The sequence below is a fragment of the Stenella coeruleoalba genome, assembly GCF_951394435.1.
Source record: "Stenella coeruleoalba genome assembly, chromosome: 2".
In the NCBI taxonomy this organism is placed as follows: domain Eukaryota; kingdom Metazoa; phylum Chordata; class Mammalia; order Artiodactyla; family Delphinidae; genus Stenella; species Stenella coeruleoalba.
Window position 1 is genome coordinate 39,794,163 of NC_137147.1, and position 16,167 is coordinate 39,810,329.

The following is a 16,167-nucleotide window of genomic DNA, read 5'->3' on the forward strand; positions in this document are numbered from 1 at the left end:
GTTTTGGATGCATAGAATATTTGGTTTAGGCAGAAAGAAAATACACACAACATGTTCATTTGAAAATGACTAGTCACACTTGGTATTACTCTAAAGGTAAATATAATCAAGATATAAAGACATTTCTGGACCCGATTATTTTATTAAAATGTATAATCTTTTGTGATGTGTTTCTTCTGGTTCATACTATTATATAATGATTTTAATTAAAAATAAAAATGTTTTTCTTTTATTAAAAAAAAAAAGTGCCATGGTAGGAAGAAACACTAGAGTACAGAAGCAAACAAAGCCAGAGAGGTTGGGCTGACCTGGTAACTTGCTACCCATCAAACGCCAGTTAGGAATTTCCAGAGAGTAGAGAATCTATGCTACTTTCAAGGCTTCAATTCTAAACCTAAATTGTGCTGAATTTCAGAATCTCCTTCTAGATGGAAAAGAAAAAACAACAACAAAGGTTTCCAGACCTCGGGTGTTTAAAGGGCCTTCACACAGTAAATCAACCTACTGCTGTCTTGTTTTCTCCACAGCCAGACTGAAATAATACAGTGTCAGCAGAGGTGTGAATTACCTCCATTCACCTTAATGGAGTGTTAACTTCAAAGGCTTGTTTTAACCATTTAAATGCTAAGCTCATGAGTAACATTCTGTTAAAAAAAAAAGGTACAATTTAAACATTCACCCTCAACATATGAAAGTAATTTATATTCTCAGCACTTCATCTTCTAATTTAGCAAACAAGTCTCCAAGTGTTAGAAAAATATAGATTTTGTGCTTTACTTAGTTTTATTTTAAATAGTTATTACCTAATAAATTATGAACATTAAGCCCACAATAAGAAGGCCTGTATTTCCCAGGAAAAATGCTGAGGAGTACTTGAACAAGGTTTTATTTGAAATCCTGATGAAGGGGGCACTGCTTTTACCAGTCATCTTACTAGCTTCCTCCAAACTCATAGGGAAAGTTATGACTCCAAACAGGCAACTAGATAAGGCAGAATATTAAAGTAAAATAAAAATAAACACCTCTCCAAATAATTTCTTTTGATATTAACTAAGTTTCATGCAGCGTTCAATAGGTTTGCCAAACCTCCCATGATCCCATCCCACGAGCAGGTGACAAATGTATTAATTGATGCCCACCTGTCATCACACTTAACATCTGCCCCAGGAGGCATCCTTGCATCTGTTGCAGATTTAGGGCTATTTTGGTATTAGGAGTTAGATTTATTTTAGCAGCTGAACACCTATTTGTATTTGGATCTGTAATTTCCCATAGAAATGTGGGAAAGCATTAAAAAGAATGCACATGGGGCCAGTTCTCCTGTGAGCGAAGGCTAGAAAACGATTCTAAACATATTAGTTGTGCAAGATGGAAGATGAAGAAATTCCATGTCCTCGTCTGAAAGCAACTTCATTTTACAGGTCTAGATGAAAGGATGGGGAAAAAAAGGGGATAAACATCTAATTTATTAAGAGCGCCTATTTTGGTCTGCACCTAATTTATGCAAGGTCATTTAATCCTCTCAACACAACCCTGTATAATTGGTATTAACTCCATTTAATACCTATGTGAAAGTAGAGGTTTAGAGAGGTTAAGTGGTTTGCCTAAATTCACTGAGATTTTCATCTAAGTCTTTCTAACCCCCAAACCTGGACCTTTTCCATTACACTATGCTGATCTCAAGTTGCCAAAGAGGAAACTTAACTCAGTTGTCAATTTTTCAGCCCATTTCCTAAGGGGGAAGCAAGGGGGCACCAGCAAAAGTGTGCATTTCCATACATGCAAATTGGCACTTTGCATGTAATTCTCTACTTTACATGTGTGCAGGGGTAGGATTACATTTTTACTGATACACCCTGGCTTTGGTAGGCTGCTAACAAGGTGCCCTTTACAAGAATACTCCCTGGGGCAGTAGGGGAGGGAGGCACCTAGCTCCTGGTTTCCAACCAGGAATAAGCCACATCAATGTGAAGACTGGAACGATCTATAACCTCCAAACAAAGTATGACATAAATCATCAATATTTGTCTCTGTTCGCCAAGTAGAAAGTCACATGTTTTAGTGACAAATGAGAAAGCTCAGAGAACTTTCAAATCCACAGCCAGTCATCACAGCTCTATCTCATACTGCACGACAGAGGAAAATCACAGAAGTTTCTTAGGATTTGGAGTCAGGGCAAAATACCAAGTGAAATAATCCAACAGTTTTGTTATTGGTGACTGATGTTGACATTAACCTACGAACTAAAATTCAATTTTGTATATAAACAATATACTGATTTCTTTAAAAATAAAAAATTGTCTCAATATATTTAATAACATTAAAAACTTCTCTGTGAAAGATGTTGTTAAGAGAATGAAAAGGCAACTCACAGACTGGGAGAAAATCTTTGTGAAACACATATCTGATAAAGGACTGGTGTCTAAAATATACAAAGAATGCTTAAAACTCAACAATGTAAAAACAGCCCAATTTTAAAAATCTGAACCTCACCAAAGGAAATATACAGATGGCAAATAAACATGTGAAAAGATGCTCAACATCATATGTCAATAGGGAAATACAAATTAAAACAACAATGAGATACAACTGCACACCCATTAGAATGGTGAAAATCCCAAACACTGACCACACCCGATGTCGGCAAGGATGTGGAACAACAGGAACTCTCACACATTGCTGGCAGGACTGCAAAATGTTACAGCCACTTTGGAAGGCAGTTGGGCAGTTTATTATAAGACTAAATGTTCTACCATACCATGCATCAATTGCTAAAAAATAGTCTTTGGTATTAACCCAAATAAGCTGAAAATTTCTGTCCACACAAAAGTCTGCATACAAATGTTTGTAGCAGCTTTATTCACAAATGCCAAAATTTGGAAGCAAACAAGAGGTCATTCAACAGGTGAATGGAAAAACAAACTGTGGTACATCCATACAATGGAATATTGTCAGTGATTAAAAAAAAAGAGCTATCAAGCTATGAAAAGACACGGAGGAAACTTAAACACACATTGCTAAGTGAAAGAAGCCAGCCCGAAAGGTTAGATACTATATGATTCCACCAAATGACATTTTAGAAAAGGCTCATGGGGAATGCTCATGGTGTTTATGGAGACAGTAAAAAGATCAGTGGTTGCATCAAAAGTGAACCCTACTGTAAACTATGTACTTCAGTTAATAGTAATGTATCAAAGTTGGCTCATCAAGTATAACAACTGTACTTCACTAATGCAAGATGTTAGTAATGTGGGACACTATGGGTGTGCTGGAGTGAGGGAATATATGAGAACTCTCTGTACATTCTGTTCAATTATTTCTGTAAACGTTAAAACTACCCTAAAAAATAAAGTCCGTTAATTAAAAAAAAACCACAAACAAAAGATGCTCAACATATTTAAGAGCATTCTGAGTTTCTTATTTTGATTAAAACTGCTATGTCTACTTTCCCCTACCGACTCCTGTTTTGTTCTGCTTTTCTGTCAATGTTTGCAAAAATGTTAGGCCATATAAAGAGGATCATCCAAGGTGCCTTCCAGAATAATTCCTTTTTGCATTTGGAGGTAAATCATTCAGCAAAAGACGTGGGAAAAGATTTCTTTCACTTATTAATCCAATTAAAAATAATGAGTGCTAAACTAAAATTACCAACCAAAATACCAAAGATGAGCAAAACAAACGCCTGTGGAAATAAGGAAAAAAGATAAAGAACAATTAGCGCATTATTTTAAACCTTCACGTGCTCCAATAATGTACATTATAGTTCAAAATACATTAACTTTCGTGAGGTAGGTAAAATACTTAATTATAAAGTGACAAGTTATTTCTTAAAATAAGATTCTTAAAAGAAACAAACAAAAATCAACCTACCCCCAACTTTTTCCATGAGAGAAAATCCTCTCTGCTCAGTTTAAGATAAAACAGTCCCGGGAACACAAAAATCAAACATGTTGATGTACTGGAACCTTAAAGTGGGGAGGAAAAGAAAATAATATTGCCAGATTCAGATGTGAGACTGGATGACAATTTAATCTATTTTAGAAAATGGAATTTTTGAAATAGAAAACTTACCAACTACACCAAGTACATTCCTAATGTCAGGAACATATATCGCAAGTAAAACAATCATAATATTGAGAGCTATAGTGATCAAAGAATGGCGAATCCATGAGAATGGAAAATTGGAGAAAAACATCATCATTAAAGCTTTCCTTGCCTGTATAACAGAAAAAGATTTAAGCAAAGAGGAGGTAACAAAGCCAAACTACTTGCTTAGGGAAACACATGTATGGTACAGTTACCATGATATTCTTGCCCTCTAAACCATTTAGATTCCAAAAATATGGCATAAACTATTACTGTAAGGTATTTATTGCACAAAAACTGAGAAATATACCTATCTGTGTGAGCTTCATAAAAACTGTTTTGATTTTATTCTTGAAAAAATTTTCACATGCAATTTCTTTCAGTTGTATAATGTTCAAAATTACCAACAATAACACTTTGTGAAGAAATCACAGAGTATCATTTTCATGAAATTCAACAGATAAAAGAAGAAATGGTTTAAAACAGAAAAAGAAGTCATGGCATGATAAAGAAATACCATTTGCTGTTTTATGTTATATTATCTGTTTCACAGCATGTAAATGTGAAAACTAGTTCATGATGCTCTCTACTGCTAAGGCAGGCAACAGGCAGTCCTGTCCCACAAGCATTTACCCAGCCCCCGCTGCACTCCTGGTGCTGCGGTCCCCGCAGGGAGGAGGCCCCAGTCTCAAGGAGCTCCCCGTTCAGGGGCTCAAGTCGTCCACTAGAAGCATCTGTACCCAAAGCCTATGATTCCATTCTCCCAGAAATTCTCAAGAGTCTTACATATGGCAACTAAATGCCGAGTGATGATCTGCTGTGCCCCTTAAACTATAACTCTAGAGCAAATAAAATCCGTGACTAAGATTAGACTAGAACGTCTATGTGAAAATAAATTTCCAATAAACTAGAAGGAGCTTATTTTTGCTGACTTGACTTTTTCCTCTTCACGCACATTCTTTTGAAAACAGAATACAGAATTAAAGGGGGAAAAAAACCCCAAAAAACTTTAGAAGAACTATAGTCTCTAAATTGGAAACAATGCTGTGGGAGAGCGTAAATCTAAACTAAATCTGAAAAAGCACAAATTAGTTTAGCGGTTCACTGTTATTTTTGTGCTTTCATGGGGCCATAGGCAAGTATGAGGTCTTTGATCAATTACTGGACAAATGAATAAGATATACAAGACTAGATGTGATTCAAACATTCTAGTCTGTAAAGAATTAGTGTTGCCATATTAGGGAGCTGCTACACCAGGCAACAAAACCTTTAAGAGTACTTACAGGGAAGTGGATTAGAGGGACTGTCAAAAGCACAGCAAATAGTATGCATAACTTCACAGTCATGACGACAACATCATGTGGCAAGTATTTACTATAACCTTGTAGTAATTCTGACGCCACACTGTCTGCAGATTTAAAAAACAATAATAAGGATCACATTATAAACTACTAAGATGTTAATAACAGTAACATTATTTTCCTTTGCACAAACGGATCTTAACAGATTTTGGATTCCCGGTACCAAATCCATCTCTGGCCTTTTTCCTATCCTATGAAACACAGAGACATTAAGTAAGTATCTTCTGGAAACCTACAGTGTTTTCTTTTAATGAAACTAGAAATTGGCCCAGGCAGAATCTCTAAAATTATGACAATGAATATACATTTAAGAAAATCTCTTTAGAACTTTTCCATAATCTGAAGGTTTTGAACAACACTTTTATAAAGTGCTTTCATGTATACTACTGAATTTGGTCCTTATGATAACAATATAAGATAGGTAGCTAGGCTAAAAATTATTAACTGACTTGCCCAAGATCATACAGTACAAAGGGGCAGAGCTGGCAGAGCTGTACTCCCAAATTGTTTTGATGTTAAAGCCTTTCCTTAATATTGCAATGTTTTCTAGGATCTTATAGTTTCGTGCATGCTACCTGCTTCATCAACATTTCATCTATAGATTCATCTTTCATAAAAGAGAATGCTTCCTTAGCAAGGATAATGGCTTCCTTAGCAAGGGTAATGGCTTCCTTAGCAAGCCAGTGTGGTAGTCAGTGACAGAATCTGAACAAGCTGACCATGCTTTGCTCCCTGGTGTTCGTCTATCCTCACGTCTTCCTCACTCCAAGCCAGAGGAGGGCTATTAAGAGTGAGAGTTCTCAAGAACACTCCATATCACTGCCTTGTAGGGAAAGATGAGTTTGTACTTAAAATAGAATTGTGGGGTTTTTTTTGTTGTTGTTTGTCTTTTTAATTTGAGACCATACAGTTTGGAAAAGTCACTTTGGAGAAAATAAAAAAACAAATCAAATACACCTCTGTTTTCAAATACTTTAAAATTTAAAGGGGAGATAAGATGAAGACACACACATATAATAGAAAGTGTGTAAACACAGACACACTTAAGCGGAAGAAGAAGGTCTAAACAAAGAGCTATGGTGATTCTGAACAGGGAAAGATAACTATGGCTTTGGGATGAACATGAACGAAATCCAAGAAGACTTGAGAAGAGTCATCATGATATAGTGAGCAGCAGGGTAGTAGAGGGGCTTGAATTCTGTGATCAAACAGTCTAAGATTCAAATCCTACTCTTACTAGCAACTTAACTTCTCTGAGTTTTTACATTTGTAAAATGTGGACAATAATATATTGACCTACAGAGTTACTGTGAACATGACATGACTTAATGTATGTGTGCTGACATTCAAAAGATGTGGGGAAGAAATTCTCTCTGGTAGCAATACGCAACCGAGAAAATGAGCAGCCCAATAGCACTTCAGAGGCTGAAAGACTGTGTGGTAGAGAAAAGAGAGTAGTGGGTGATAAGGCTGGAAATGCATTTAAGACCAGTAACAGAGCTCTTCTTAGGGTCTGGACTCAATCTGGTAGGCCACAGAGATGCAATGGCTTCTGAAGAACAGTGCATTATGACCTGAACTAAGCAGGAAGACAAGTTGGAAGAAAAAGAGGCCCAAAACAGGAATAACAGTTAGAAGGCTACTGTCATAACCACTGAGAGGTAATGAGAATTTGAACTAGATTAGTAATAATGGAAATGGGATAGAAACTAATTGTTGAAAGTATCAAAGACATACTTGATATAACGTGGGACTAATGGACCAAATAAGAGATTAAGAAGAGCCAGGAAAGCTGGATTCTAGTCCCAAATATGTGAGATACTTGTGACTCTTTGGAAAAATATAGCAAACTATTTTATTTCCACTTTATGAATCATAAAAATGAGCTATTAACACTGCTTAAGAACTTTGTAGACTTTTAAAATGGTCTGGTTATTATGCAACATTTGGTTATTGGCCTGGTTTATCAGAGGAACACTTTTTATTCCTTACCTTATAAGGCTTTAACATCTGTAATCAGAGCCAATATTATTAATCTAGGTACATACTTATTGGTCCCTTTAATCTGATAAAATTTAGATATTAACTAAGCCTTGAGAGCACTGAATGAAAGGATCCCAAGCAGCTCCAGAAGCCTGAAGAACTAGATTATAAATTCAAATTACCTGTTACATGTCTACTTTCTACTTTCCCAAGACAAAAACCTTTTTTCCTGAGCCAGTCAATTCTGTGTTCCTAGCTGAGCCTTATGCAAGGGATAGAGTACAACACACTTCTCTGCATTCAGACAAATCTCTGCAAATCTCAGGAAGAACCTGATGGTGATCTCTGCAAGTTATATCTTCTATTGAAGTCAGGAGGCTGCCCTGTTTAATACACACTGTCAAACAGGGGATGAAGTTTATAAAGATTATCACAGAGTAACAGAAAGATCACTGGATTAATATTCAGGAGACATGCCACTAATTGTGAGACAGGTCACTTCACCTCTTGGACTTAAGCTACTCACCTATAAAATGAGTTGAAGGCGTTAATTTGTGACAAGCCCTTCTGATAAGGTCTCAAGCTCAATCAGCAATTTCTTTCTGTAAGACTGAGAGCTACTGCTATTCCAATAGAAATATAGTGTAAAAGACTTTCAACCCAAAAAAGAAACACTGTGAATAGCAAATCAATATCTGAATCTTCTTCTGTCTTTGGAGAAGGAACTTTTATATCATTCTTTCTTTCTTTCTTTCCTTCCTTCTATCTATCTATCTATCTATCACCTACTTACCAGCCTACCATGTGATTTTCTTAGATCTGTATTTCTCCATTACATAAAGCGTGGCTATTCTAAAGAATCTGCATCAGTGGAAAAGGGCTAAGTCAGAGACAACAGCTTTACTTGATAACCAGGAAAATGCCTGTGTAGGAAACATTTCACGTACATGATGAAAATATTTAGCCTCTGTGTTAAGGCAAAAATAGATAGATAGATAGATAGATAGATAGATAGATAGATAGATAGATATGCCTGGAGCTTAAGTGAGCAAGGTTTTTCCAAAAGTTCACTTTGCGAAAAACTTGGAATGAAGGGAATCTGGATTCTGTGGCATAATTCCTGAGGAGGCAGCACAGTAATAAAGGCATTGACTCTGGAAAGAGTCAGAATTGGATACAAATCCCAACTCATTATTCATTAGTTGCAGGTACTGGCCAAAGTGCCCAACCTATCTGAGCCTATATCTTGCAGAGTCATCATAAGGACTGAGTTAGGCAATATATATAATAAAACACCTGGCACATACAGAATAAATGTTAGCTCAATAAATGCATTAGCATCCATCCTTCCTCCACATCCCTTTCCATCTAAGTTTTCTTATAATTTAACATAGCTTCTAATATCTCGTGGTAATATTTTTGCAACTACTTTTCAGCTGTCCTGGAAATTGGTAGGCCATTTGAGGTTTCTTCCAGATAGCTCTATTGATCCATAGGGAAGAAAAGGAGGTCCATTTTTTGGACTTTTTCTCAATTTTGGAAGATCCCTAAATATAATAGTATTTGTGCCAGGTGATGATTTCAATTTATAAAAATATACAGCTATTCTACTAAGTTTTTGCTGAATCCCAACAAAGACCCTGCTGTAGTATCTCATTGTTATAGAAAAGCATCACTGTGCTCAACTCTGTACGAAGACAAACGCAACAAGCAAAAATAGAGTTTATGCATTTCAAGAATTTTATTTCCTTAACAATGATTAAAAAAGTTTAACCATCTGCTTTAACTTTCCCTGTAGTGTATCCATGCTCATGTTGGAAGTAGGAAGTAACGCTCTTCCGGATGGTGTGTACAGAGCTCTACCACTCTTATTCAACATAGTACAAAAATGCAAGAGCAGATTTAGATTCATCAGTCACCTTTATTAGTGTTGAAATGACACAGAGTTAGCAAGAAAAGGACTATATAGAGCAATTATAATTTTCTCACACACTGAAAAGTCTAAGATAATACACTGATAATAATATACTGAAAAGTTACCATATTTAAATTAAGTTTCATTAATGACAGTAAGAAGAGAAGTACAGTGCTGAAAAAAGAGCACCTGAAATTATGAAAATTGCAATAATAATGGTAACAGTGATGATAATACACCACTAGCAGTAGCTCTCCTTTGTGGAAGATGGCTGTGTACCAGATACTGTAACAGGCATTTTCCATATAACTTATTTCCTCTTCAATATAACTCTATACAATTATCCCTGTGTTACAGATTAGGAGATGAAGATAGTACAAGGTGAAGTACCCTGGTTCAAGGCCACACAGCTGGTTAGAGCACAGTGGTTTTTTGAATCATATTTGTTGGGTTTCAAAATTCATACTCTTTCCACTGGGCTTAGGAAAGGTAGTTATACAAGTAAATGTCCAAAAACTTGTCAGACCTGAAAAAACTCTGGAGGGTAAGCAAAGCACCATTACAAGCCATCGTGAATGTCTAAAACCTGAAACACATGCACAAGGCCACTGACGGTGAAATTAGAGTCATAACAGCTAAATATCACAAAAGTAACAATAGCCATCTACCTGGAGCGTTGTTATAGGGGCATTCATAAACTGAAAAGTGTATTCAAGGATTTGACAAACTGAGTGCAGTTTGTTATAATGTGTTTGTTTGCAAATTAAACAAGTGCGTTTGCAAATTTAACAAGAGAGCTTACAATTTTTTTTCTTGTTCTAGACTTTTAAGTTTTACTTTTTCTTGAGGTTCTTACCAGAAGAGAAAAACACTCACCAAGCACATAACTTTTCAAAAGTAAATAAAAGAAAATTTTACTTTTATTTTATGAATTTAAAAGAATCCTTTAAAAATTTAGAGAGAAAGTTCATGGCAAAGCACAGAATACACACTGCAGAACTGTGTGAATTAAATCTAAAGGCAGAGGTCTCTGACATAAGGGTACAACTATAGTCCAGGTAAAACCCTTTCCTTTCTCAACTTGTTCGTTTGCAATTAAGATGACTGATTCTCTCAACCTCCCAAACTGCTGAACTAGAGTCTAACATATTGAATTCTCAATTAAAAAAAAATAAAATCATTATTGCACTTTTTTTTTTTCTCGTAGAAAGACTTCAATGTTTCTAAGCCCGAGATTTTACTTGGGTGTTTAAGAAAATTTCCATATAAAGTTATCAATCTTGAATTCGATCCACCTTTTTAAGAGAAGGAAAATCAGTTCGTTAAGGCCCGTAGAGCCACCACAGTGGTGCACTGAATTCTGGCAGCCTGAACAAATTAACTTGCTAATGAAAGGCAGAAACAAAGTCCATATTCAGGTGTGAGATCAACTACAGAACAATTTATTTTGTCATCTATAACGAAATAATATACTTACCATAAAAAGTGAGGTACCCAAAGAGTGCAGATATAAAATAAATGAGAAAACTTAAAGCAATTGCTGTATTGGTTACATTCTGCATCCTTTTCTTAGAAGGTCTAAAAGAAAAAAAATGGTAAAATTAGAATCTGTGATCTGAATTATATCTAAATAGATAAATATCTCCCAAGCTATTCAAAAGGATTCCTTAATCATTCAAGACCTGGTTCTCTAATAACTACACACTACAATTCTTGATTTGAAATTACTGCACAAAGGACTATGCTTCAAAGAAACATTCTCAACTTAGAACTAAGTCTTGGTTGTTTTGTTTTGTTTTAAACTAACACCTACAATCCAGTGGTGGGATGGAAGGATTCATAGAGGAGAATGTTATTCAATCTGAAAGTCCTAGAAGTAAAAAGACATACTAATACATTTTAAATATTCCAGGATTCTGTAGTACCTTTGAAGTTCACAGTATATGGGCAATATTGAGGTGTGGCAGAGAAATGAAAAAGCCATGGTTGGTATGGCATAAGCACTCTGAAAAAAAAATTTTTTAAAGATGAAATTATTAAATGCTACTCTGTTGAAACCACTACTTCATTTGACAATAAAATCAGTTCTCCAAAAAAAAAATCAATTTAGTTAAATTTCTTTCATGTTTCATGAATCACCTGTTTATAAAATAAGAGGTTTTTTTTTGGTTTTTTGTTTTTAACGAGACACACAGTCATGGTCCCCAGTAAATATTTTACTTGATAGCTGTATTGCCCACACTAGTGAAAATATTTCTTGGCTGCTTCCACACCAGGTTGGTTTTACTACAATCATTGCTGCTTCTATATTGTATCAGTAAGATAAAAATAATTAAGGTAAGATAAATAACATTTAGGTAAGATGAAAAATAATAACATTTTAGAAATGATCTTATTGTAATTCTCAGTCTTTCCTAATGCATGTATTAGGAAACTCAAAAACATCTTATTACCCTAAGCAGCAATAATAGTTAATGCTTTTGAACCTGCTTTCACCAACTCAATTCAAGTACCAACTTAAGAGAATACTGAATATATTAATCACATCTTAGCATCTATAACTAGGGTCTCTTTTGATGGGAATGAACATGATTTATTCTAGACCAACAAATTCATAGAAATCCACTGGAATATATGAACAAAAGTTGTTGTTTTTTTAAAATTAGAATAGTTAAGAACCAGAGAAAGTTACAAAGCAAACAACAGTTACCATCTAAATGAAAACACTGTCTTTACAAAATAGATGGTAATGATTTACTTTCTCTTTTCTACTCTAAAAAAATTTCTCCTTAACTAACTTAAGGCTCTTCAGCAAAAGAAGTTCCAGATGACTGTAGATCTATCTTCAGACACAAGGCCTCTTAAAATATCAGAAGAGAGCTGGCAGGAAGGAAAGCTGTAGCATTTCCCAAGGCTAGATTAAGAGAATGAAATTCAATTCACAAATTCTCTTTCATATACTGCTCAGTTTCCTGGCTTGTCAATTACCCTACCTAAATCTTTAAGGCACGTGGAGGCCTTTACCATGTAAAAGACGTGGTAACCTCTCTTGTGGGGCCAGAGAGACATTTCTCATTTAAAAACTGGGGAATAAGGGAGTTCCCTGGTGGCCTAGTGGTTAGGATTCCAGGCTTTCATTGCTGTGGCCCGGGGTTCAATCCCTGATTGGGGAACTGAGATCCCATAAGCTGCAAGGCACGGCCAAAAACAAAACAAAACAACAATGGAAAAGAACTCTGGGGAATAAAAAGGAAATTTTTGCATGGAGGAGTTATCACACTAAAATGCTACACTCATAGAGTTATACATGAGTAGTGGGGATTCTAGTATCTGGGACCTGCATTTTAGCAGAATCACAAAGTGTACATGAAGAAACCTGCAGCAACAAGGAACATATGGCTCTTTCAGAATGGTAAAGTAGAGATCATTCAGATCAGTTTCCTGTCTCCTCTGCTGATGCTCAGGGGCTTTTGCAGGCATTTCAAATATCCTACCTCTCTCAGAGAAGGCAAGGGGGGACTTGGTCCTTCTGCCTCTGCTACAGGCATCATAAGTTTCAACTTTGGAATGTCAGCCAGAAGACATATTGGCAGTGCTCAATTGCTGGTCCAATGATGAGGCTGTTTAGCCACAGACCAAGGTTCTACTCACAGGGGAGGAGTTTTTGACATAATTGGCTACTTAGCTTTACAAGTCCAGAGGGCAACAGGAAGTCTGTATGCACAGAGGACCTTATTGGCCAGACCAGACATTCAGTAAATCTGTTCTTTTAGGCAGTGGCCCATTTAAAAAAGGCTCCATTTAAAGGCGTGCCAAAAAAAAGGTGGCCGTTTCATAATGGGCCACCTTCTGGTAAGCAGCCCTATACTTAGCACTTTCATGAAAATTAGTTAGTTATAGGTAAAAGACCTAAGAGACCCTGTTACACAAACCTCTTAAACTTGAAATGTGAAAAAACTAAAAGTATCTGTTGATAACTTACACACCTCTTTGGAGAAATGAAAGAGCTTTGGTTTACAAGCATCTGTAGCATTTGAAATCTGTTTAAGAGGATTGAGGGGAAAGAGAGAAACCAACAGTCATTAAAAGTTAGAATACATCAAAAAAAACCAAGATGAATTTATTACTACTGGGCTTTCAAATAAAAATATTTCAAAACAAAGTTCCAAAATGCAATATAGCCATTACTTTTTTATTAATTAGGAAAAAAATCATTATTAGTCATATTTTATTTTTCTTTTTAGCTTAAAATAAAAAGGAAGAAACTGAAAAAGAAACCAAACAAAACAATTACCTGGAAGTATTGCTCTACAGAATTTAATGTCAGAGGACAAGGGATGGACCATTTTTTGATTATTATCTGTAAGAATAAGTAGGATCAGATGATTTCTTACCAAATTCATGACAAGAAATTGATTTTAAATAGGTCAGTATCATTTCAATTAATCTAACACCATACCAAATAATATGCTAACTAATAAAAGATTCTTTGTTCATGTCATTTTCCCTAGATAGAATGGGGCCATCATCTGACACGGGCACCTACGGTGTGGAACAGCATGAGGGGCTGCATAGTTGTTTGGTGGAGATCTCCCCCACTGAAGACTGAGAGCTTTCAAAACTCCAATAGTATCAAGGCATTAAAAGAAAATCCAACTCAGAATGGGAACATGATGTTTTTAGTGACAATAGTACAAGAATATGGCCATCTGTGGACCTGGCATCAGTAGCAGACAGAGAAATATTAATAGCAGTTTTGGAAATGGTCACAGGTAGATGCAAAGGGGGAGGCTCAGGGATTTCTGATGCATGAGCACTGGCCCTCCTTGCTTTTTTCAGACTTACATCACTTTTGGTGAATGTGGATGAAGCTGGCAAAGGATAAGAGCACAAAGCTAAGGAACTAGAGCTGGTAAAAATGAATTTTTTAAAAAATTAAAAGAGGGCTTCCCTGGTGGCGCAGTGGTTGAGAGTCCGCCTGCCGATGCAGGGGACACGGGTTCGTGCCCCAGTCCTGGAGGATCCCACATGCCGCGGAGCGGCTGGGCCCGTGAGCCATGGCCGCTGAGCCTGCGCGTTCAGAGCCTGTGCTCCGCAACGGGAGAAGCCACAACAGTGAGAGGCCCGCGTACCGAAAAAAAAAAAAAAAAAAAAAAAAAAAAAATTAAAAGAAATCCAGAGGGCTGCTATTTCCCAGAAACAATCAATGAAAATGTTTCAGGATTTTACTCTTAATCGTGGCCATCCTGTTCCTAGACCTACAGTTGAGTTGGTCAACACTACCACTGTTGTAGTTGTTTCAGGGCACATAATAACTCTGTAAATACTTGCTCTAGGCTGAAACCCAGCATTCAAAAGGGCAAGGGAGAATAAAGGAAGCATCTGTCCTTTGCAGAAGACCTGTAAGTAAATATTATACTATGCCTATTTGGTATTTATCTAGTTTTAGATTTTTAACTAATTCAATCAAAATTTTACATAGTGATAAAACAAACCCAAAGAAAACATATACTTTTAGGATTAAATTAATGAGTCAACTAAAAAATTACTCTTATTTAAAACCCTCACCAAGAGAAAAAAAAAAACTGTAAGGGTAAACTGGGCAAGTTGCTTTGATATTTCTAGGTAAGTTTTCAATACAGAATAAACTAAATGGTCAACTTACCAAAAGGAAAGAAAAAAAAAATCAAAAGCAATAATCTCACCATTTTTTTTTTCTGATATGTTTGCCCAAAAAGGATGAGGATGGGGTGGGGTAGAAGCAAAGTTGTTACTGGTCTCTCTGTTCAGCCCTGCTCCAAATTCAGCATCTCACATTTCCCCCTGACTAACAGTGGAGGTGGCAGCAGCAACAACCATTTACATTGTGTACCAGGTAGTTTGATAAGGTCGGTATGTGAGCTACCTCATTTTATCAGCTGTTATTACAAGACTTGCAAACCCAAATATTTCAAAACAGTGCTCCAAAATGCAAGAAAATGATTATTTTTTCATTAATCAGAAAATATCATTAGAGGCCTGATTTTATATTAACATAAAATTCAGTTACTACAGCTAATTTCTCTGCAGAGACCCATCTCAAGCCCAAGTGACGTCCTATAAAGCAGAAGTATAGAACAGGAATGGAAGATACCTGACAACAAAGGGTAACAGGGAGTCCTTGCTCAAGTTGAAGGCAGAACACAGTAAGAAGATAAACTCAGGGGTCAGAAAGAAAGACAAAGGGAAATAGAAGATTAAGCATTAAAAATACTTGTTCACTTGCACAGGAGGCCCTTCCCTCTTCTCTCTGCTCCAAGTAATTCCCATCTTTCAAGGCTCAGCTCAAGTTTCATTTCCTTCCACATCTTTCTTTAGTCTACCTGTTGGTGATCCTTCTCTCCTCTCAGCTCTTATGTAATCCCTATTATGAAGCAAATAAATCAATACTTAACTGTGTATTGACTACATTGTTCTCTATTTTTTTTCTGATAAATTTATCTTGTTTCCCTGACTAGAATGGCAGATCCTTAAGAGTAGTGTCCTGATTAATCTCCCACAACTCTAATGCCTACCATAGTGCTCAGCAGAAGGAAATCCAAATCTAACCAAAATCGATTCAAATAGTTCTCTATTTTCATTACTGACTTATTAAAATATTACTTCAAATATTAGTATTAGAATACTAACCTGTACTCAAGACAGAACTTTTAGAAAGAACAGAAATTCATTTTTGTTCAAAAATGGACCAAAAAAGGTACCGTCATGCTGAGCCACTGCTAAAATAAAATTTATTTTTAAAATTTTAGGTATTTCAGCAGGGCCAAAAATTTATGTCAAAAA

General features: G+C 36.0%; 1 protein-coding gene across 2 annotated transcripts in view; it reads right to left on the minus strand.

Moving 5' to 3' along the window:
- Positions 1 to 220: 220 nt before the first annotated feature.
- SLC38A6 (solute carrier family 38 member 6) overlaps positions 221 to 16,167 on the minus strand; it is a 75,326-nt gene continuing 59,379 nt past the window's right edge. The window contains exons 9-16 of one of the 2 annotated variants that reach the window (XM_079914277.1): positions 13,640 to 13,705; positions 13,332 to 13,385; positions 11,271 to 11,350; positions 10,823 to 10,923; positions 5,370 to 5,494; positions 4,072 to 4,216; positions 3,871 to 3,965; positions 221 to 3,682 (exon numbers count right to left, since the gene is read on the minus strand). In XM_079914277.1, the coding sequence (XP_079770403.1) occupies positions 3,602 to 3,682; positions 3,871 to 3,965; positions 4,072 to 4,216; positions 5,370 to 5,494; positions 10,823 to 10,923; positions 11,271 to 11,350; positions 13,332 to 13,385; positions 13,640 to 13,705 (747 nt within the window). In that variant the 3' untranslated portion in view covers positions 221 to 3,601. The remainder of the gene's footprint in view (positions 3,683 to 3,870; positions 3,966 to 4,071; positions 4,217 to 5,369; positions 5,495 to 10,822; positions 10,924 to 11,270; positions 11,351 to 13,331; positions 13,386 to 13,639; positions 13,706 to 16,167) is intronic. The other variant, XM_079914278.1, reaches the window with a different exon arrangement.